The 25,024-nt window shown below is 36.3% G+C and overlaps 1 protein-coding gene across 1 annotated transcript in view; it reads right to left on the bottom strand.

Moving 5' to 3' along the window:
- Positions 1-25,024, bottom strand: part of PIEZO2 (piezo type mechanosensitive ion channel component 2) — a 586,652-nt gene that overhangs the window by 62,887 nt on the left and 498,741 nt on the right. The window contains exons 28-35 of the mRNA XM_036245071.1: positions 16,859-17,102; positions 14,073-14,169; positions 12,807-12,966; positions 11,138-11,227; positions 8,474-8,595; positions 7,110-7,181; positions 2,723-2,829; positions 811-909 (exon numbers count right to left, since the gene is read on the bottom strand). Coding sequence (XP_036100964.1) covers positions 811-909; positions 2,723-2,829; positions 7,110-7,181; positions 8,474-8,595; positions 11,138-11,227; positions 12,807-12,966; positions 14,073-14,169; positions 16,859-17,102 — 991 coding nt within the window. The remainder of the gene's footprint in view (positions 1-810; positions 910-2,722; positions 2,830-7,109; positions 7,182-8,473; positions 8,596-11,137; positions 11,228-12,806; positions 12,967-14,072; positions 14,170-16,858; positions 17,103-25,024) is intronic.

Below are 25,024 nucleotides of genomic sequence, written 5' to 3'. Positions count from 1 at the left end.
TTAAATAACTTGCATTTAAATAAGATCCCTTGCATTTAAATAAGATCCCCAGGTAAAATGTGAGAAACACTGATCTTGATCACTGTCCAAAGCATTTGCTTAACATCAAAGAGCATGGAGACCTGAGAGTATTGTCTGCCTCAGATTAAGTCAGGAGAAACAGCTTCATTAAATACAAGAATTCATTGCCTGTGATTGTCAGTAATGAAGTGACAGCAGCATGGGTAGCTGAATGTGATGCTGATTCAACACTGTCCCTGAGCACCTGGGAAGGAGCCGCTGCACCAACTCACACGGCGGCACCATCCCGTGAGGAGAGAGACCGAATTCTGAATGAGAAATGGAAAATGACGCCCAGTTTAGGAAGATGGAGACTTAACAGGAAGCCAAAAAGGAGGTGGATCAAACCGAATCTTTTATTAGCTTATTCATAACTTAACCAGCTTTCTGAGAAAAATATTACTCTTTTCACACATCATAAATGATGCATGCAACCAGATGTGACCCCTTTAAAGTGAGATGTGACTTAGTCAAAACTACAAAAAGGACAGAAAGTAGATATATATCTGCAGTTTCTCTTTCTATTTTTTGATAGTCTCTGGTATCAACAGAAAAATAAGAATCAAGTAATATAAAATTAGGCTTCTCAGAATTCTGCGGAAAAGTTTGTATAACACTTAAAGTCTTATAATTCCTTCTTTGTGAGATCTATAGAACAGGGAAAATGCAGATGTAGCAACAGGGGTCGGCTTGTCTAAAGGTCTACGGAGCAGAGAGTCACACAGCACACATCAGTAAAACTTCAAATACCTTTGCAGCTCTGATTAAATACTGAAGAATAGTTTTGGGAAGTTTAATGACAGACTTTGGCAAGGCTAAAAGGGCGGATGCAAACTTCCCAATAGCTCTCTACAAAGAAGGACAAAGCAAGAGTAGTTAGTAGAAAAAAACAAAGACTAATAATTTAATATATGATGTCAGTATGAGTTTGCCTGTACAATTACATCAACTAGGTTCAAGTGCCAGTCATTGAAGCTAGAATAAAATGTGCTCTGCTTATATGTTAGAAATAAAGAAACTAATCAATTGTTGCAAGTAATTCATAAAAGTACTGAATAAAATCATGGTCTCTCCTTTGCTGCATGATGAGTTAGAATAAAAGGCATTAGAATAAAAATAAACAAGTCAAGTCATTAGTATTTGACAAGCCAGCTTCACACATGCACACAGACACAGTCATCTAGGAACACACCAGTTAGCAATGGGGCCAGTGAGAAAGCGTCAGAGCAAGGTGTCTCCGTGAATACTTTAGTTCTTCCATGTCTTGGGAAAACAAATGGATGTAAACTGCGAGCTTGAGAAGACCTGGCCAGCAAACCGACATTGGCCTCTTCCAGGACACATCCTGTAATCTAGGTGCTTGTAGTACAACAAATGGAAAATAGCTCCTAATATGTGGCTCCTTCCTAAAATATATATACATATAAATATATACCAAGCTTTCATTCCATATGTAACTCTTCTGACAAATCATCATGTTTAGGTAGCATTAAGTATACTATACTTAGGCTAATGAGCTATATGACAGAGAATGGTACAGCAGGTGCTGAAAAACAAAAGGCAGTTGAGCTGAAAAAATCAGATCTGTGCTAGATACTTTCATTATTTCAGTAAACTCTCAAATCTTTAGCAATACAAATAAAACTGTTTTTCAAAACAAAGTAACATTTAAATGACCGTGTGTTTTTTTTAAAAAAAAAAACAAGTATTTTATTTTAATGATCAACTATTCTATATATCAAAATATAAGTCCACTCAAGAAATCCAAGGCAAGTCCAGAGAAGTCTTCTTTACCTCCTACTTGAAACAGAAAAGTAAAGTTCACCCAAGGAAGTTTAATATTTTTTGTTTATAGCATCAGAATTTTTTTTTTTTTTTGGTTAACCCTCACAGGAGGATATTTATTCACTTATTTTTAGAGATAGTGGAAGGGAGGGAGGGAGGTGGGGGAGGGAGAAGGGGGTGAGAGAGAGAGAGAGAGAGAGAGAGAAAGAGAGAGAGAGAGAGAGAGATACATCAATGTGAGAAAGACACATCAATTGGTTGCCCCCATAAGAGCCCCCAGCTGGGGCTGGTGATCCAACCTGCCAACCTGTAACACAGGTACTTGCCCTTGACCAGGAATCGAATCCATAACACTTCGGTGTGCAGGCTGATGCTCTAATCACTGAACAATACTGGCCAGGGCATCAGAACAATTTTTTTTTTCCTTTATTGATTTTTAGAGATAGAGGAAGTGAGAGGGAGAGAGAGAAACATTGATGAGAGAGAACATAGATTGGCTGCTTCCTGAATGTCCCCCACTGGGAATTTGGCCCACAACCTGGGCATGTGTCCTGACTGGGAATCAAACTGGTGATCTCTTGGTGCATGGGTAGATGTGCAGCCACTGAGCCACACCAGCTGGGCATCAGAACAATTTTTGATGCAAATGAATGAAGACCTGACTGGAACAGTGTTCTTGTATGGTAGTAATTATGGCAATGCTGAGAGTAAGCAACATTAGTTTAATGAGAAATAAACAATTTCAGATGTAGCTCAGAAGCTTCTGGGAGCTATAACACATATGAATATGGTAAAAGAAGTCTAGGCTTTTACTCACAATCTGTCAAAAAGAAAACCCAACTAGCAAAGAACATGATCTCTCAAATCCCATAATTACCTGGAAAGCTGACTTTCTGGGAGGTTCTTCATCTTCCTTTTTTAATTCTTCCTCTTCCTCCTCTTCACTATCCGTTTCAAACAAATAATAGTCTCCACTCCTGACCACTAAGCAAAACAAAATATTTACTTATTTCTTGAAAGACATACAAGATAGTCAGGGGATTATTAATGAAATGCCCCCCAAAGATACACATAAATTGTCCATAAAAGGATCACAGCAAGAGATGTTGGTAGGAAGGAAAAAACAAGAAATGAAGAGGATTCATTCTGGGCTATGCTACATGTTGTTGGCATGACTAGGTCTACAGAGCACAAGGCCTTGTTTAGGCCATGTAAGAGAATTGGCCACTACTGGGCTGATCTGGTGTTTTCTTCCTTCTTCATTGTAAATTTTTCACAGATGCATCAGACCAACTCTGCAGCAACCAATTTTGTTACCAAGATGGCCACAATAACTGAATACTATTTAACAATTCAGCAATTCTGGTCCTTTAGACAAGGCCAAAGTAAAGTGGAAGGCTTGGTGTTGTCTGAATGGGTCCAAACTTTGTAGACAAGCCAATCATGAAGATTCAGGACCAAGAATCAGTGTGACCAACCCTCCACTTCACTCTATACTGTGCAGACCTGGCTTCTCCACACGTGGCACAAGGGACATAACACATATGGCAAGACATTTGAAATACACGTTTTTTATCTTAATAACACATTGCCATGAGGAGGAAATGGGCAGGTAACATTAAAAAAAGAACACAACCACAATAACGCCACTGCCACTCTGGCTGTTTCTGCACATAGCATGGGACAGACTGAAGCACAGCAGACATGGTCCATGCAGTTTAGTGCTGTTAGGCTTCTGGTCAACCAGGAGCTCCCCAGGCACTTACTGAAATTTGAGGAGACCTGTACTGAGCATAAGACACAAAGCACAAACAGTATAGATCATCCTTGCCTTGCTTAATACTTTCCCTGCAAGAACATATTACTGTGCTAAGAGTTAGGATTAGAAAAGCTGAAATGTCCAGAGGTTTAAAGAAATTTGAGGATCAGATTTTTATCAGTTTGTTATTATTTTAAGTTTATCAGAGACAAGAGACCCAGCACATACATTTCTGATGCTACAAGAACTGTACCATCATTGCAGGAAAACATTAATACTTTCAAGTTATGTTCACGTCTTCAAATGCTGAGTTGTGTTTTGGATAACATAACATGATGTGTTCAGTTATATTTTGGACTTAAATATTGTAAGGTAATGGAAAACCTTGGCTTGTTTAAAACTAGTTACTTGAATATCACCAACATGGTCAAAAGGTAAATAATTTTGCCCCTGACTTCAGACGTATCTGAGGCCTCCATCCATGAAGACACAGAGTGAATGAATTGGGCCTTATATCCTTGAACAGAAGCACTGTGATTTGTTATTTTTGTTTTCAAGAAAGAACCAGGCCCAGAGTACTGGGTCCAGGCCTGAGGAAATAAATGCAATATAACATAAGGTAAGAGTAAGCAAGAACAAACCAAAGTTACAGCATTACGTTTGACAGTGAGAAGACCATTAAAGTAATGCCTTCATGTAAGCTCAGAGATGTGCAGGAAAGTTACATGGACTATACGTCACATGGTCATTTGGTAAAAACAGAGTATAAGATCAAGCATTTTACCCTCATTATAGTCTCTAAAATCAATAGTAGCTTAAATTCTATTCAATCATACCTTCTATAACTTTTATCCATGTGGACACTGTGAGCCCAAGTAATTTTTATCTAAAGTAGTCATAACATTGATTTTATAATTTAAAAAACTACCAATTTGTAAGTGAGAAGTAGAATTAACACATTAAAACAAGAACGATGCTAAAAATTTTCTATTCTTTAATAAAATGTTACTGAAATAAAATTAGGAAAGTAACAAAGGATATTTTCTTTAGAGCTATCTGCCAAGAATGAGTAGCAAAGCTCTTGTAAAGGAAGAGCTTTGTTAGTTCAGATAGAGACCCTGCCTCTAGCCAGTTTCCAGATACATATTATGGATGTTGATGTTATTGCTGAATGATTAAGCATGAAAATAACTTTTAAAATCCCAGTTCCTGAAACTGGGCATTTTATTTCATATAGTTAACAATAAAGTGAGATTTGGCATTGACTTAGACAGTACTGAAGTGACATGAAGACATACTGCACTGAAAAGGAAGGTATCATTGAACAGCAATAATGCAATCATATGTGTGCACATAGGTATGGAAGTGAGAGATTTGTCACCTGAAATCTATGTTAAGATATTGAATGCTTACCAATAATATGAAAAATATAGCAACATAATTACATTGTCAATGGATTTACAAAAGGATATTCCAACTACACTTATTTTTATGCTTGACACCGCTAAGAAATATCTATTTAAAAGACCAGTGACTTTTAAAGAAATAAGTGCTTCCAGATCTGAAGATACATTATGGAGCTTGTCATAGCCTAAAAAATAAACCACATATTTATTCCTTTCCTTTCTTTACAAGCTTGTAAAGGAAACACTTTTTGTAGAAAAATATTACCACCATGCTCAGAATCTGATTCCAATCTATGGATTGCACACATTCATGCATTATTGCACCATAAGGTATTGTAACAAGGCACATTTAGTTTAATACCCATCTTCTTTAAGAACTTTATATAATGAGGGTGAAATGAATCAGAAAATCTAAAGACAATACCCTTCATAGAAAGTTCTTTGAATTATTCCCAACTTGTAAGATGATTATCAAAGACCATATCCAAATCTTTCCAAAATGCAATATTTAGATGAGAAAGAAAATACAACCACAAATGATTACAATGGGAATTTACCCCAGCTGAAAGAATAAAACATTTAGTATGACACAATTTTGAAATGGATAGGTCTGTCTAAACTAGCAAAGGACCCTTTAAAAACAGAAAGATAGGCATAGTTTACTTGTGACTTGATAGAAATAGGCATAGAGTGCAATGCATTATTAGATTGTTAACATGACTAACATACCAATGGACAATATATTAAAGAGTCACACAGAATTTCAACTTGTATCTTTGTCTTTTGACTTGGGCAGCAAATAAAATAAAACTCTTTATAACTGATGGGTTTTTTTTTTTTTTTTTGCCATGATGTTAAAATTTAATATTTGGGATTAAATTTAATAACATCCACATATACTGAGCAAATTTTGAGTATTGCTTTATTAAATTGGCTTACTGAGTTCAAAAAGTTATTTCTAAAATTAGAGAAACCAATATCAGATGTAGGTGACACTTAGAATTAGGTATGGAAAATGATTCTGATCAATTTGATTTTCTAGTGATTCTAAATATCTGTTAGTGGAGCCCCTCCCATCATCATGTGATGTTATGGGCCTTGGTGATATTCCTTACCTGATTATATTAGCTACAATTAGTGAAATACAGTATAAAACCTAAAAGACTGAAGATATTACAAGTAATTTTCAAAATAATTAATAATTATTTAATATTCTAATACATTTAAGGAGGGCTAGACTCAAGTGGATTATTCCATTAAAATACCATTGGCCAATAGTGGGTGATAGTTCCTTTGCTAAGCACAACAAATATAGCCACAGAGTCCCATAATTTCTCATTATCTTTGTATGACCAAGAGGGGAAAGCACTAATTCTATGTGGCTATCAAGTTCTGCTTTTCAAAAACTGTTTTCTGACTTTGCTCTTAATTGGTCATGGCTGAGCTGCAGGTGGCTCTGGGGGCCATATGCTGGGAACTGGATTGGAAATGTAGTTTCAGAGCCTTTTTGAAACTAGGGAAGCACTTTAAAAAAGTAAATGCATTTTAAGTTGTCCTCATTTTTATATTTAATAAATTGCAAAACATCCTTACATGCGAATAAAATCAAAGCTCTGGGAATTAGGGTAGGGGAGGCTCACTGGTATCCATGCCTAGTGCCTTACAAAGAGGGTCACAAACACTTTAAACGTAATGATTATCCTTAAATCAGAGTCCCAGGAGGAAAAGAAACTTACTTTGACTAAGGATTTTAAGTCTTAAAACAAATACATATTAGCAGAGCTCTAGACCTCAGAAGTGGATAACATAGTAGTCAATTATTCTTCCCTTTCTGAGCCCATAAATGGTGCTCAGGAGTATGTAAGCCACACATTTGGCTTTCTTCAGCCAGCATGTAATCAGCTATTTTCTCTGAAAGATTCTGTGTAAAGGTTCAGAGAGCCATCCATATCACAATTTTCCTATATACCCTGACCCCCTATCAAGTCACAAGGATCAAACCATGCATTAAAACACATAGGCCATGGGGACGCCTGAATTCTGGTCAAGGATATAAGGATTAGAATTGATGAAATTGTAAGAGGATCAAGAAAACCTACTGGAAGCATGATCAACCCAAGGCCGCCACCACCGCTTTTTTTTGCCCTTGGCTTTCTGTTTGTCTGCTTCTCCTAAAATAAAATATGTCCAAATATTAATTATTATAAAGTGAGAAAACAAAATTTGAAAACCACGCTTTAACAACTCAATTGTCAAAATCTAGATAAGTTGTAAAAGTACATAAGAGGTCAGGAAAGGAAACTATATCAAATCTGTAAAGTTTACATGTATTAGCAGTTGATTTCACAAGATAAATACTGTGCTATATTAACATTATGCCACATTTTCATTTTCTTTTTAGTAACATAGGAAAAAAACATAAAAATAAGGTATTATCTGTCTAAAATGCATTTCACACTGAATTCTTTTTTGAATTAACAGAAAAGAAGCATTACCCAAAATTCATAGAACAATTTAGTGGCAAATAATTTGTTAAAATGCATTTATTCCACCCTGGCCAGTTTGGCTCAGCAGTTAGAGCATCGGCCTTTGGACCAGAAAGTCCCAGGTTCGGTTTCCACTAGGGGCATGGACCTCAATTGCGATTTGTCCCCGGCCCTGAATGGGATCCTGCAGGTGGCAACCAATAGATATGCCTATCTCACATAGATGTTTCTCTCTTTCTCTTCCTCCCTCTCTCTCCCTCCCACTCTGTCTGAAGATAGATGCAAAAATGTCCTTACGTGAGGATAAAAAAAATGCATATATTCCCATAACCAGACATTTCTCTTGTGATTATTTTAATACATGGTTGAAAAAATATAAATTTACTGGTAATTAATAGATACTATCATGCATTATTTCTCCATTCCTTTAAATAGAAAAGCATGCAAACATCTATAAGAACTTTTAAACTTAATTGGATATATTATATTTATTAGATATAATAAATATATATTTCATCTTAAGTTTCATTGGAACAGACAATAAAATGAAATGTTTTAACTACCATTATTTAGACACTACATAAAATATGCATACACACTTAGTTTTCATATAAAATTTACAGAAATCAAAGATTATAATAGATTACATATCTGAAATATCTTCCCTAAAGGAACAAATAAAGCAATTTTATGCCCATTTTCTTCAGAAACACATCCGTGAAACAGAAGGTAGTTTATAAGTTGATTAAATTGTCTTGCTAAAGAGAAGATACTTGTCAAGTCATAGATCCATTAAATAGGTACTTATGAAACAAATATAGGTGTCCCATTGTGAATGTAAAACTTAAATTAAAAAAATACATTTATAATATTGGCAGAATGAAAAGTAACATTTTTGTTTTTCTACAGCCCCACCCAATATCATGCTATTATTCAACGTCAAGGTACTTGAGTAAGAAGGAAATGTTTCAACATACTTTCATCATCCTCTTCAGAGAGTTTTTGGATGTCTTGGCCTTCCCCTGACTCCTGGGTCAAGCTCAGCATCCTCTCCTTACCCTTTTTGTATTTCTGTTGCCTGGCCTTAATGCGATCCATCCTGTAAGACACAAGAACAGCAGCAATGCCAAGAACACATCCGCAGATATCATATGCATACTTTGGGTTTATACTTTTATGTATATAGCTAGAAGCATAAGCAAAGTGGTCAATATTTGGAAGTTGTAAATGGTTTCTTATTAGAAACAAGTATTTCCATATTTTTTATATATACCCATGTCAATTTTCACTACACAGATGCTAGTCTTAATAATATGACCAATAATAATTATGCTAAAATCTGATATGCAATACTTTATGTCCACTTACACCTTGTACCATAGCCATTCTGAACACAGCCTATTATGAAATATAAGTACTTTATTCTTCCAAGCTTTGCTTTTTATAGGGGGGCGGTACATGCCGCTAATGGGAACTGAACCCGGGGCTCTCTGGTCCACAGGCCGATGAGCCAAACTCGCCAGGGCCCAAGCTTTGCATTTTTTATAATCTATTTGTCTACTTTACATAGTTGTTGTGAACATCAAATGAAAAAATATATGAACTTGAGAACTGTTTTGTAAATAGCATGTTGTTCCTCAAATGTTCATAAGTATTCTGTTACAGCATATACCTCTTCTCTATTTCAAATGTAATTTTTATTGGTTCTGGAAAAAATGTATTTTTGCATCTTTAATTGTTGATTTAGTACCTTTATTTTGTCTGCGAATTTAGGAAGTCTATTTAGGAACTGCAATGTTGAACTCTGTTTCCTAGATCTTCCCTCCTGAAATGTTTCATTGCTTAATTTCATTTCTTAAAATTCTGGATATATTGCTCAAGTTTTTAAACTGATTTAAATATAATTTCTGCTTTGTGCAGCTAAAACAACATTTCAGTTTGTCTTTTGCAATGATGATTGCCTTTATTTATTTATTTTTTTATTCTGTTTTTCTATCACTTAAGCAAATGAAAAAAAATTCCATGAAGTGAATTATAGTAACAGGCCTCATTTACAGGAACACATTCTAAATGTGGGTCCAGATTTGTTATTTCTGTAGAGTTGATTTACATAATTAGAAACAACAATAGCAACAGTTACAATGTGCCTCACCATGCAGCTCATATCTTTGATTGTGAAAATAACCATGCCATGGGATAGTGTAATTTATACTAGCAATTATTTTTGCATGGGTAAAAATGAGGTCAGAATGAAATGAAGCAGTTTAAGCAAACTCGGGGATTTTTCTTGTAGAGTGTCTCCATTTTCTTGGACAAAGTGGCTAGCTTCTGAATTCTAAGCCATCATCTCTTAAACCTGGCACACAAATACATGAAGTTCCATTCATTACTGTATATTTCACTCTAAGAAAATTCTTTATAATGTGTTGAAAACAAACAAATAAAAACTCCTTAAAATTCAGAATTTTAAATCTCTTGGGTGATGTCAGTCCATTACTTGACTTCTCCAGAATGTTGATGTGAATATAGAACAATATGGGTTGTGTTTCTAGTGCTCCTTGTAGTTAGTTGTGAATTTTAAATTATCTAATATCATGGGACATCAATTTCTTCCCAAAGAGACTGGATTATACTCTATCTAAAGATCTCACCAGAGTCAGAACTCTGCATTTATTCCCTTAACCCACAGATGTAATGATCATTTACTCCAAGTGCCTGGCACTGGGAAATAAACTGTCTCATTTATTAACTTGATTAATCTTTTTTTTTATCCTTACCCAAGGACATTTTTCCATCTTTTTTTTGTTGTTTTTGTTCAGATAAAGTGGGAGGGAGAGAGAGGAAGAAAGAGAGAGAAAGAAACATCGACGTGAAAGGGACACATTGGGTGGTTGCCACCCGCATGACCAACCAGGGCCAGGGACAAACTGCAACCGAGGTATGCGCCCTTAGTAGGAACCGAACCCAGGTCTCTATGGATCGCAGGCCGACGCTTTGATCGCGGAGCCAAACTGGCCAAGACAACTTGGTTTATCTTTATAAAAACTCAGGTAGGATTGTGAGTCCTAATTTAAAACAGAAAAGTAGCCCTGGCAGGTTTGGCTCGGTGGTTAGAGCGTCAGCCCACAGACCAGAGAGTCCTGGGTTCGGTTCCTGCTAAGGGCATGTACCTCGGTTGCAGTTTGTCCCTGGCCCCAGTTGGAGTCGCATGGGTGGCAAGCAGTCGATGTGTCTCTCTCACATCGATGCTTCTCTCCCTCCTGCTCTCTCTGAAGATAAATGCAAAAAATGTCCTTGGGTGAGGATAAAAAAAATAATAATAAAATAAAAATAAAATAGAAAAAAAAAATTCAGAGACTGTGAATGGCTTGCTCAAGTTTCCAAAGTAAACAGCCGAACTAAGACTTGACATTGGTCTTACCCAAGCCGGCTCCCTCTCTACCATATTGCAGCTGTTTTTCTTTTTAATGACTTCTATTTTCAGTCAATCGGACATAAGGTAAATACTTGGAAGTTGTGAAAGTTAACATAAATAGATTTTCAGTGAGTTGAAGCTTCTTGAGAACTGAGAGTGTCTCTGAATGGGATCACACAGACCAAAAATAAAAGGAAAGAAGGAGAGGAAAATAAAGCATCCTTACTGCCTTTTCAGCTGATCCATTGACTTTTTCTCTTCCTCAATTCTTGCTTTTACAGCCTTTACAATTGTGGCCTGGAAAAGTTCAGCCCCTCTAAAGAAAAATGGGAAACACAGAACAAATTAGTATTTCTATTGTTGTTACTTATCTTCCCCTAAAATGATTGAGTTAGAAACATCTCTTTTTGGGCTGTTGACTGAAGTTTCCTGGCTGGGGGACGTGGGGGTGGGGTAGGGCATCAAGGCCCTGTCTGGAAGCTCCTTCCAAGTGGACAAACACGACACAACCTCTGCCAGGGAAGGAGTGGCTGCTCACAACTCCAAGAGATCAGTAAAGACAAAATGGTTTGTGTTTTCTAAGATATTAAAAGCCATGCACCTCTTCAGACCTGTCCTCAGAACGTTATACCTCAGCAAAGTGTTACTCGCCTTACTTTATTCTAGTTGTTCCACCAGAGAACATTTGCAAAATGTGCCTTCAGATTAGTTTTCTACTCAATAAGCAGAAAAGGACATGGAGTGAGCTGAAGTTTCCTTAAGGGAATATATACAAAGTTGGAGTGCAAGCCGATGGGATTTCAGTGTCTCCCTCTTCGATTTTCTTCTTTTTGTCCTTCCCCTCCCTTCTGTTTTTTTTTTTTTTCTCACATTTCAAGCCAACTTAAAGGTCCCCACAGATCTCATCAACCTTTCTTAATATCCTTAACTCTTTCCCATTATCATAGGTCACAATATTTTGGCAAATGGAAGTCTGTAGAATCTCATTGGTATGCTTGGATGGGCTATCATCAGAGGTGCAGAATATACACGTCTGCCCGACTATCCACTGCACCACACTCTCTGGAAACTCTTCTGCTCCTCTCTAGTGGTTATTTCAAACTTCTTAACCTTTTCTCAAATCTTGAATTCTGTCAATAGTTTTTCACTCCTAGTAAATGACCTAGCTTCCTACTTCCCAGAGAGAACATAAGTCATGAGCAATTATTTGCTCAACTTCCTGCCACCTATCTTGTGGATGCCTCTTCTCAGTGACACAGGAAATGGGGACATTCTCCTACCTAAGGCCTGCCTGTGCTCAGGTTACTTCCCCACCAATATCCTGAAGAAGTCTATTCTTTCTTTTATTCTTCTCTTTCTGTATTTTCCACCTTTCCACTGGTATCAAAACCTACTTATAGGCATGCAAACATTCTCAAATCTTAGAAAAAGAACACATGTACCCTCTATTTTCCTATGTATAGCTTGACATCACTGCCCATGCATAGTGAAATATCTTGCAACCACTGTCTCCAGGACTTTACTTTTTTAAAATTGTATTTATTGGGGTGATATTGGTTAATAAAATTATATAGGTTTCAGGTATATGATTCTACAATAAATAATCTGTATATTGTATTGTGTGTTTACCACTCCAAGTCAAGTCTCCTTCCTCCAAGGCTTTACTTTCAACCTCGGCTCACTAATGTTTGGTTTTGATTCTTACCTGTCAAGGTCACTGATAGCACTGTTCAATTGGCCAGTGTCTCTAATATGGGTACAGCAGTCTAGGGGATCATACACCTGGCTATCTACATGGCATTCCTTTTAATATTTAGTGCTCTTCCCAGTCTTTACCCTTAAACCTACAAGATCAGGGGCAAAAACTGAAAGAAGAGTGGAGTCTAAGACCCTACCTTGATGCCAGGATCTGTGAAGCTTTTATATCCGCCACAACATGTAGGAAATAGTAACTCATAAAAACTCTTCTCTGCAGCAAGAGGAATGCAAAACATATACTGTCCCAAATAATTCCTGCTTCACCACTGGGTAGTTTACATGAGGAATCATCATTAGCTGGGGCAAAAAATTAAAAATAATTAAAATTAACATCTATTTTCATGGTTATTTTATAAAACCTGTGGTGTGATCAGGCTTGGGAAATCACACAGGCATGAAAGCAACATTCTGATCCATCAATTCACTTATGAGTTGATTTATTTATAAGCAAGGCCACATGCTTCAAATCTAATATAAACATTGATATAAGGCTGAGGACAAAGCAAACTCTTGACAATGTAAGGTACAGGAGGGGCTCTTTCCCAAGGAAGGCTCCTGCGTATTCCTCTCTTTTAGGGAGAGAAGAACCCTCTCTCTAACCCCCAACAAAGGACATAAAGAAATACTGTCTGTATGTCTCAATGCCAGAGGCAATTTTCTAGTACAAAATAAAACACCCTCTCTGGGAATGGGCTCTACCTAGAGGTAGACAGCACAGTGGGGTCAATTAGAAGAGGGAGTCTCAACAGCACATCTGATCCTAAGTCAAAACAAATTCACAGTGACTCTTCATCCTCGGCAAAGTATAAGCTGGATTGGCAGCCACAGTGGTGGAGCATCATGTTCAAGTTTCCCCTATTGTAGGTACCATGGAGAACCATGTGTGATTTTGCCCTGGGTTCTGATGCAAGAGGCAGAGAGATGGAAATGGGACTTCTCTATCTGTCCTGGTGGGAGCATAACTCAAGAAATTTTACAACTCCTATTTGTTTCCTGACTTTGAGGTTCTATGAGCTTCCAGAGGATAGAAGAGCCTGGAAGTCAGAATTACACTGATGACCTAAGATTCTCACTGCAACAGGTTTGAGTGGGCATCTGTAACCCTTCCTAATCATAATTCAGAAATGTTCAGGGAGTTATTACAGGCAACACCCAATGCTCAGACCTGCCTGGATTTGGAACATCTGTAGATGACAATTCAAGATATCCAGAGTTGAAGCACTTCCTGTTATGAACAATAGATTCATAATGCAGTACAATCCTATAGCCTCCACATAGAGATCAAATTGAACTCCACTTTCATCTCTTTTCTTTACATGTTTTGGTTCATCTTTTAAATTAGAACAATACAGATGTCTTTCCTTTTTTGTTCTTCCATTTCCAAATACGCTTTTCATACTTACGCATTGTATAGCCTTTGACTGTGCAAGCCAGGCTGAAGGCTTGGATCAACCAGCAACTATTTTTAACCAATTTTTCAATGTATCCACATGCTCCTATCTGAAAAACAAATGGAAAAGGCAAATTATGAAACTCTGTGTCCAGAAAAAAATGCTTGATGTTTTTTTTTTTTATCCTCACCTGAGGATATTTTTCCATTTTTTGTTCAGGTAGAGTGGGAGGGAGAGAGAGGAACAGAGAGAGAGAGAAACATCGATGTGAAGGGACACATCGAGTGGCTGCCACCCGCACGACCGACCAGGGCCGGGGACAAACTGCAACCGAGGTACATGCCCTTAGCGGGAACCGAACCCGGGTCTCTCAGGACCACAGGCCGACGCTCTAACCGCTGAGCCAAACCGGCCAGGGCAATGCTTGATGTTTTGTGAGCTCAACATGTGCAAGAATTCACAAAGTCTCAGTGCTAATGTGGGAGGTACCAACAGTACCTAAAATTACAGTCATTATGGGGTAGTGCTATCAATGCTTCAGGAGCACCATCATTTCCTAGTGAAAATTAAATTCAATGAGTAAAGGAAGTGCCTTTAATGTGATGTTCGCTGCACTTGGAAGCACCTTTTCTTTTCAAAGAGGAAATCTTTGATTATCATAGAAATAAACTGAACTCTGTGATGGTAAATGGGTAAGTACTGAGCTCTAGGACTTTTATTTTGGTATTATTTCCTCACAAATCAGACCTATTAAACCTATGCTACTTGATAGGACATCATCACAACATAAGCTGCATGATATATAGTTCTTAGAATAGGAGCAGAGTATGTGTTTTGAGGCATTTTTGGCCAATTCTCTGGGTTAAGGATTCTTTTTTTGTTGATTTGCATGTGGTTATCTTACAGTAATGCTTTTTTGTCATATGTTAAGTTTACTTTTCAAGGAGGGGAAGTTTAAATAAATATGAATCACTGTAAGCCAACACATAAAGGTGATGGCTGAATTATGTATATTTCCTGGGAACATGTAAGATAAGAGAATATAATTAGAATTTGCTCTCAAATCAGCAGTTACCCACCATTAGTACATGTTTTCTAAATTCATATTTTAGTCTTACATAGCCATGCTTTTGTTCAGGTTCCCTAAGCTGAGAATTTTCTCCTCTCTTTGTCTCCCTGGATAACCTCCCATTAATCTTTCATTCTCTGATGGGTTCAAATGGCATCACCTCCAAGAAATCTATTCCCAACTCATCTAAAAGTAGCCCTTCAAGATAAAAAAGTACCCCTTTTTTGTTTTATTTTCTTGAACTGTTGTGATAATTAGCATCAAAAGACCATATTATAATTATAAGTAGGTTGATCTTCCCTTTCAGAATGTGAGTTCTTTGAGGGTAAAATTGGGGTACTATTTATTTTTAGCTCTTTAAGATATAAACCAGTGCCTAGAAAAAGACAGTGCAATATAGGCTTATAGAATGAATGAATGAATGAACGAACTTTGTTGACATAGATTTTCCAGGAATGGTTGTAGGAATCAGCTTCTAGTAATGGATCTTTTACCATCAGACTGGCTTTAGAATGAAATGATATTCTGTTATCCTGTCTCATACTCTCTCCTATAACTCCCATACTACCTTAAATGCTTATAAATGTTGGTGAGATATTTATTGATAAATAAAAGTCACTTTTAATATCAACTAGCAAATTAACATTTCAATGGATTGCAGATAAAATAAGTTATTCAAATACATATTCACTGTTATATAGACTTGACTTTCCAAGACCTCTAAACACAGCAATGGATGTATCCTCCACACCTCTCAAAAAAAAATCAAGTACTTTCAGAGTTAAATTGCCTGCCTGATGAGCTCATCTTTAAGTAGTTAGGAAGAGAAGAAGAAGGAAGTCATTACATCACTGTTCTTCTAATGCATTATCAGGTATAGCCTGGGAGTAGCAGGCACTAGAATTAACTTTAAGTTAGGGCCAACTGGAGATGTATTAACTCTTTCAGTTCATGAAAGATTGTTGTTCAATATCATTATATAACAAATAACTTAACTGGTGTTGTTGTGGACTCCAAGATTTCATGTGGCTTTGGGATTACAAGGGGGTAGTTTGAGTTATCAACTAGGTCGGGGGAAAGCTGTGCTCTGGAACATGAAACTTTAAGAGCAAAGTAGCCAAACCTTGTAGATTAAAGAGGATGTGTTTGCCTCAACCCTCTGTTGCCTTAGTTGGGCCCTTATCAGAATGCCTGTGTTCACAGGCAACCATGAAGCTGTGATTGCCTCTGTGTCTACCCACATCTCATGTGTACATAAAACATTCATGCTTTTAATAGCCTATTCCATTTCATCCCCCACCCCACACAGTGTTATAGAGAACTATGCTCATTTTATTTAATACTTCTATAACTCTTTCTAAGAGAGTTGCTTTTAGCCAACATGATATGACTTTAAAGGGCCATTTTGTAGTATAGTAAGAGTGATGATAAATTAGTCCTCAGAAGAGATAGGATTTTACTTAATAAAATATGTTTTAGAATTTATTCCTATGAATACATATTCTCTCATCATGTGACCTTGAGATGGTGGAAATAAGCAAAAAAGTATTTTGTTTAATATGGCAAACTAAAGAGTAATAAATGGTCACTTGAATTCTGAATTTGCAGTACCTTATTTGGGGCTTTTAAGAGAGTAGTATGATAGGCAATGGGTTTTTAATAACCACTGAATAGACCGTTTACTCTTACACAGAAACCACAAATGTGTTACACAGTGGGAGCCACTTACTGACAGTATGTTTTTCATCGTAATCACAAAAACGTTGTATGCAATCAGCCAGTCCCAATAATGCAGTATGCTCTTTATCGGTTTCAATAGCAAATCACCCCCAAAGAGCAGGAAATAGAAGCAGGCCACCAAGTAACCCATGCAAAAGATGCTGATCCTTGTTGTCCCGGTGATGAAGATAATTGTGAGGACAAACCAGAAGAGGTAGCTGAAGATGATCACTTTGGACATGTCTAAGTATGATCTGAAAAACAAAACAAAACCATCAAAAGACAATAAAAACAAACAAACCAAAAAATTAAGTTGGGATATTCTACTTAAATAAGGGGGAAAAATCATGCTACACATGTGACTTCACTTTGCAAGTCATACCATTAGCTCTGTATTCATCTTTCATTTTACACTGCCTGGTCTATAGGAACTCCTCATTGAAATAGTAATGGATGAATTGGTAAGTTGTGAAAGCACTGTGTGCATGTTTATCATCATCTGATTTGGACCAAATTTATCACAAATAGCAACATTTTTTCCTATTACTTGACTACTCAAAAGTCCTTTCTTTCTATGGGAGGCATAAGTAGTTATGTGGCAAAGAAATTTCTAAGATACAGATGTCCCTGGAGCAAGAGAACAGCTAGGAATGAGTTTCTTTTAAAAGCCAAAGGAGTTAATCACCACCAAACCAGTGTTATAAGAAATATTAAAGGAACTTTTTTAAGAAGAAGAACTATGCAGCTGTAGGAAAGACAGACCTTGCCCTGGCTGCTGGTTTTGCTCAGTGGTTAGAGCATCAGCCCGTGGACCAGAGAGGCCCAGGTTTGGTTCCTGTTAAGGGCACATACCTCGGTTGCAGTTTGTGCCCACCCCAGTTGGGGTCGTGTGGGTGGCAACCACTTGATGCGTCTCTCACATTGATGTTTCTCTCTCTTTTATCCTCCCTCTCTCCCTTCCATTCTATCTAAAGATAAATGCAAAAATGTCCTTGGGTGAAGATAAAAAGTAAATAAATAAAGAGATCTCTTGTCCTTTGACATGGAGGGAACTAGAGAGCATTTTGCTAAGCAAAATAAGCCAATCAAAGAAAGGTAAATACCACATGATCTCACTTATTTGTGGAATAAAATGAACAAAATAAGCTGATGAACAAAATAGACCCAGAGACATAGAAAGGAGTATGGTTCAGACTGACAAACTTCAGAGGAGGGGAGTGGTGGGGGCGGGGGATGGGATGGATGAGATAAACCAAAGAACTTGCACGCATGTATGCCTAACCAATGGACATAGACAACAATGCTGGGAGTAGGGGGACAGGAAAAACAGAGAAACATCTGTAACAAAAATAAATTAATTAAAATTGATAAATAAAAGAAGAAAAAAAGGAACATAAATATGAATAATAAAATGACAATACCTACATACCTATTAATAATCATTTTAAATGTAAATTAAGTGCTCTAATCAAAAGATAAAAGGTAACTGGATCAATAAGAAAACAAGATCCATACCTATGCTGTTTTCAAGAGACCCATTTTGGACTAAAAGACACATAGAGACTTAAAGTAAAGGGCTGAAAAAAAGATATTTCATGTAAATAGAAATGAAAAATAGTTGTAAAAAAGGGACTATAATAAGAGACAAAAAAAGGATGTTACATGATGATAAAGAATCCAACAAGAGGATCTAACCCTTGTAAACATTTATGCACTTAATATGAGAGCACCAACATATATAGAGCAAATGTTGATGGACATCAAGGTACAGAGCGACAGTAATAAGTGATAGCAAGGGACTTTAATACCCATTGATAGATCTTCCAGACAAAAAATCAACAAGGAAACAATGGCCTTAAATGACACATTAGAAAAGATAAATTTAATCAATATTTTTAGAGCATTTCACCCCAAAGCAGCAGGACATAGATTCTTTTCAAGTGTACATGGAATATTTTCCAGAATATACCATACGTTAGGCCACAAAACAAATCTCAATAAAGTTAAAAATATTGAAATCATATCAAGCATCTTCTCCATTCACAATGGTATGAAACTAGAAATCAATTATAGAAAAAAAAAAAAAAAAAAACCCTGAAAAACACAAAAGCACAAGGAGGCTAAATAACAGGCTACTAAACAATGAATGGATTAACAATGAGATCAAAGATGAAATCAAAAGATACTTTGAGATAAATACAAATGAAAGCACAATGACCTCAAATCTATGGAACACAGAAAAATAAATCTTAAGAGAGAAATTCATAGCAATATAGGCTTACTTCAAGAAATAATAATCTCAAATAAACAATCTAATCTTATACATAAAGGAACTAGAACAAGAAAAACAAAGCCCAATGGGAGTAGAAAAAAGAAATAATAAATATCAGAATGGAAATAAACAAAAGAAGTCTAAAAAGAACAATACAAAAAAAAAAACAATGAAACCAAGAACTGGTTCTTTGAAAAGATAAACAATATTGACAAACTTTTAACCAGAGTCATCAATAAAACAAAAAGAGAAGACCCAAATAAATAAAACCAGAAAAAGAAGTGACAACTGACAAAATATTATAAGAAAATACTTTGGACAACTATATTCCAACATACTGGATAACCTGTAAGAAATAGATGAATTCCTAGAAATATACAATTTTCAAATACTGAAATCCAGAAGAAACAGAAACTCTGAACAGACTGATCACTAAAAATCAAATCAAATCAGTAATAAAAAAACTCCCAACATAAAAAAGTCCTGGGCTGGATGGCTTCACAGATGAATTTTACCAAACATCCAAAGAGGAATTAACACCCATCCTTCTCAAAATATTCCAACAAATTCAAGAGAAGGAAGGCTCCCAAGCACATTTTATGAGGCCAGCATTACTCTGATTTCAAAACCAGACAAAGACACTACAAAGAAAGAAAATTATAAGCCAATATCCCTAATGAACATACATGCACAAATCTTCAACATAATATTAGCAAATAGAATTCAGCAATACATTAAACAGATCATATACCATGAACAAGTGGGATTTATACTTGGGATGCAAGGTTAATTAAATATCTGCAAACCAATTAAGGTGATAAACCACATAAACAAAATAAAGGATAAAAATTACATGATCATATCAATAGATATAGAAAAAGCATTTGACACAATCCAGCATACAGTTATGATAAAGTGGGAATAGAGGAAACATATCTCAACATAATAAAGGCCATATATGACAAAATAACAGATGACATCATACTCAATGGGAAAAATCTAAACAAGTGTTTTCCTTAACATTAGGAACAAGACAAGGTTGTCCACTTTCAACAATTTTATTCAACAAAGTATTGAATGTCTTAGCCATAGCAAGTGGACAAGAAAAAGAAATACAAGGCATCCAAATTGGGAAGGAAGAAGTAAAACTGTCATTATTTGCAAATGACATGATACGGTATATATATAACTCTAAAGATTCCACCAAAAAAATTATTAGAACTAATAAATGAATTCAGTAAAGTAACAAGATCAAATTTAAAATTCAGAAATTGGTTATATTTCCATACACCAACCTGTCAGAAAGAGAAAGTAAGAAAATAAACTATTTATAATTGTATCAAAAAAATACCTACAAATAAATTTAACCAAGGATATAAAAGACAAAAGACCTGTAGTAGAAAAATTTTAAGACAATTAAAAAAGAAATTGAAAGTCACAAATAAATGAAAGATTAAAAGACTTAACATCATTAAAATGTCCATGCTACCCAAAGCTATCTATATTCAATGCAATTTCTATCATAATACCAATGAGATTTTTAATAAAACTAAAAAGAGTAATTAAAAATTATATAAAAGCACAAAAGACCCCAAATAGCCATGGGAATAAAGAACAAAGTTGAAGGTATCACACTATTTAATATCAAACTATACTAGAAAACTATAGGAATTGAAACAGCATGGTACTGACATAAAACAGACACATAGATCAATGAAACAGAATAGAAAGCCCAGACATAAACTCACACCTATATGGTTAATTAATTCATGACAAAGGAAGCAAGAACATACAATGGAGTAAAGCCAGTCTATTTAATAAATGATATTGGGCAAATTGAATAGATACATGCAAAAAATAAAACTAGACCACCTTGTTATATCACATACAATAATAAACCCAAAATAGATGAAAGATTTAAATGTGAGACCAGAAACTATAAAATTTACATGGGCATTAAACTCTGACATTACTCTTAGTAACATTTTTTTTCTGATATATCTTCTCAGAAAAGGAAAACAAAAGAAAATATAAGCAAATGGGACTACTTCAAAATAAAAAGTTTTTCAGAATAAAAGAAACCATCAACAGAACTAAAAGACAACCTACTGAATGGGTGTTGATATTTGTCAATGAATCTGATAGAGGTGTTAATATCCAAAATTTATAAAGAACTCAAACTCAACACAAAAAAAGCAAACAATCCAATTTAAAAATGAGCAGAAGACCTGAATAGATATTTCTACAAAGAGGATGTACAGATTACCAACAGACAAATGAAAAGATGCTCAATGTCACTAATCATCAGAGAAATGTGAATTAAAACCACAATGAGATATCACCTCACACCTGTCAGAATGGCTGTAAATAAATCAACAAATAACAAGTGGTGGTGAGGATGTAAATAAAAGCAACCTTCAGGGATTCCAAAATGGTGGTGGAGTGAATGGAAGCTACACCAGGAACACTGAATCAATCCTGGTAGGATTGCAGAGGCGCAAGAGGAAGGCTGGGAGCTCACAGACAGCAGCAATCTTAGCTGTAAGCACCGCCTTCAGGGTTAAAATCCCAAGTCAACTCCACAGTGCAGAGGACCATGGCAGAGTGCTAAATTAGCCACAGCCACTCACCTTCGGTTCTGGTAGAAGGAGGGTGGACTGGACTGGAACTGTTTGGGGATACTTGGGATTTGGACAGTGCTCAGAGCTTTTGCTGAGTTGCGGAAACACAGGATGGTGGTCATCTTACTCCTTCCCAGAGCTCTGGGGAAAGGCAGTGGCCCCTCCCTTGAAGACTGAAACCTACCCAAGTGGGCCATTGAAATGCAAATTGAGGCTAATTAACAAACAGCATCTGCCCCACCTTGGGAAATCCCCTTACTCTGAACACCTGAGAAAGTTTTCCGTTCAACTGAGTAACCAAGGCTCTTCAAGTAACTGAAACTATAGCCTCTAGGCAAAACGGTGGAGGGTAACTGAACTATTCCTGGGCTTGCAAATCTACCCAGAAAAGTAAGACTTAACAGTAGTGTTTAACATGAGTCCTCCCATGCTTATCCAAACCCAGTAGAGGGAGCCACAAACAGCAGAACATCAACACCCACAGGGAAAATTTAGCAGGCTCCAAAACACACAGACATAGCCAAAATGGTGAAATAAAGAAATAAATCCTGCCCTGGCCGGTTTGGCTCAGCGGTTAGAGCGTCGGCCTGCAGTCCTGAGAGACCCAGGTTCGGTTCCCGCTAAGGGCGCGTACCTCGGTTGCAGTTTGTCCCTGGCCCTGGTGGGTTGTGCGGGTGGCAGCCACTCAATGTGTTCCTTTCACATCGATGTTTCTCTCTCTCTCTCTGTTCCTCTCTCTCCCTCCCACTCTACCAAAAAAAAAAAAAAAAAAAAAAAAGGAAAAATGTCCTCGGGTGAGGATTAAAAAAAAAAAGAAGAAATAAATCCCAAACGAAAGAACAAGAGACCTCTACAGAAGATGAGATAAATGAAATGCAGTTAAGCAAATTATCAGAGGTAGAGTTCAGAGTCATGATCTTGAGAAAGCTCAACAGCATGAGTAAGGACCTCAACACCATGAGTAAAGATATAGAAGCATTGAAAATCAATCAAGTGGAAATGAAAAATGGCATAGCAGAAATAAAGAACACATTGGAAGGAATAAACAGCAGAGTAGAGGAAGCTGAGGACTGAATCAGTGAATTAGAAGACAGGGTAGAAAAAAATCAATGAATCAGAAAATCAAAGGGAAAAACAATTAAAAAACAAGAAGACAGCTTAAGAGAACTGTAGGACAACTGGAAATGTAATAATATTCGCATCATAGGACTCCTCAAAGAAGAAGAAAATGAGCAAGAGTTAGAGAATATATTTGCAAAAATAGTGACAAAAAACTTTCCTAATTTGGTGAAGGAAGAAGGCATTCAAGTTCAAGAAGCACGGAGCTGCCCAAGTAAGAAGAACCCAAAAAGGCCAACACGAAGACACATAGTAATTAAAATGCCAAAATTAGAGGCAAAGAGAAAATCCTAAAGGCAGCAAGAAATAAGCAACAGGTTACCTACAAAGAAACCCCCATAAAGTGATCAGCTGACTTCTCACAAGAAACTCTACAGGCCAGAAGGGAATGGCATGAAGTATCAAGGTCATAAAAAACAAGGATGTGAATCCAAGACTACTCCATCCAGCAAGGCTATCATTCAAAATAGAAGGTCAAATAAAGAGCTTCCCAGAGAAAAAAAGACTAAGGAACTACATTAGCACCAAACCAGCACTGCAAAAAATGTTAAAAAGACTGCTGTAAGAAGTAAAAGAAATAGGAAGAAGAAAAATGTGATCACATTAAACAAAAATGCCAATAAATAACTACATATCAATAATCACGTTAAATGTAAATGGATTGAATGCTCCCATAAAAAGACACAGAGTAGCTGATTGGATAAGAAAGCATGACTCATATATATGTTGTTTACAAGAGACCCACCTCACAACAAAAGACTCACGTAGGTTGAAAGTGAAGAGATGGAAAAAAATCTTACTAGCAAACAGAAAAAAAAAAAAAAAAAAAAAAAAGCTAAGGTAGCAGTACTCATATCTGATAAAATAGATTTCAAAATAAAGGACATAATTAGAGACAACAAAAGTCACTATATAATATTGAAAGTATCTATCCAACAGGAAGATATAACCTTGATAAACATGTATGCACCCAATATAGGAGCACCAAAATATATTAAAAATCTTCTGGAGGACTTCAAAGGAGAAATCAACAGCAATATAATCATAGCAGGGGACTTCAACATCCCTCTGACATCACTGCACTGATTCTCTAGACAAAAAATTAACAAGGAAACACAGACTCTAAATGAAGCACTAGACCAAATAGCCTTAATAGATATCTACAGGGAATTACACCCCAAATCTACAGAATTCACATTCTTCTCAAGTGCACATGGGACATTCTCAAAGATAGACTACACGTTAGGACACAAACTAAGACTCTACAAGTTCAAGAAGACTGAAATCATGTTATCAAGCATCTTCTCAGATCACAATGGCATAAAACTAGAAATCAATTACAACAAGAACATGCAAAGACATTTGTACACATGGAGGCTAAATAGTATTTTATTAAACAATAAATGGGTTACTGAGGAGATCAAAGAAGAGTTTAAAAACTTCCTGGAAACAATGAAAATGAACACAAAACAACACAAAATTTATGGGATGCAGCAAAAGCAGTTCTGAAAGGGAAGTTCATAGCACTACAGGCCTACCTCAAGAAACAAGAAAAATTTCTGATAGACTATCTAACCTCACAATTTAAAGAACTAGAATGCAAACAAAATAAAAACCCCAGAGCAAGTAGAAGGAAAGAAATAGTAGAGATCAGAGCAGAAATAAATGACATAGAGACTTACAAAAACAATTCAAAAGATCAATGAAACAAAGAGCTGGTGTTTCAAAAGAAAGTTAAATGAGATTGATGGGCCCTTAGCTAGACTCACCAAGAAACAAAGAGAGAGAACCCAAATACAGAAAATCAGAAATGAAAGAGAAATAACAACTGACACCACAGAAATACAAAGTATTGTTAACAAATACTATGAACAATTATATGGCAACAAATTCAACAATCTATGTGAAATGGACCAATTTGTAGAAACACATAGTCTCTCAGAACTGGTCCAGGGAGACATAGAAAACTTGAACAGACCAATAACAACAAAGTAAGTTGAAGATGTAATCAAGACTTTCTCAGCAAACAAAAGTCCCAGCCTGGACGACTTCACGGGGGAGTTTTACCGAACATTCAAAGAACGAACACCCATTCTTTTCAAACTATTTCAAAAAAATTCAAGAAGAAGAAAGACTTGTTTTATGAGGCCAGCATAATTTTAAT

This window comes from Molossus molossus, unplaced genomic scaffold (genome assembly GCF_014108415.1).
Source record: "Molossus molossus isolate mMolMol1 unplaced genomic scaffold, mMolMol1.p scaffold_m16_p_6, whole genome shotgun sequence".
NCBI classification, from domain to species: Eukaryota; Metazoa; Chordata; class Mammalia; order Chiroptera; family Molossidae; genus Molossus; species Molossus molossus.
The sequence above is the reverse complement of the archived record's forward strand: the minus strand, read 5'-3'. Positions and strand labels throughout refer to the sequence as shown.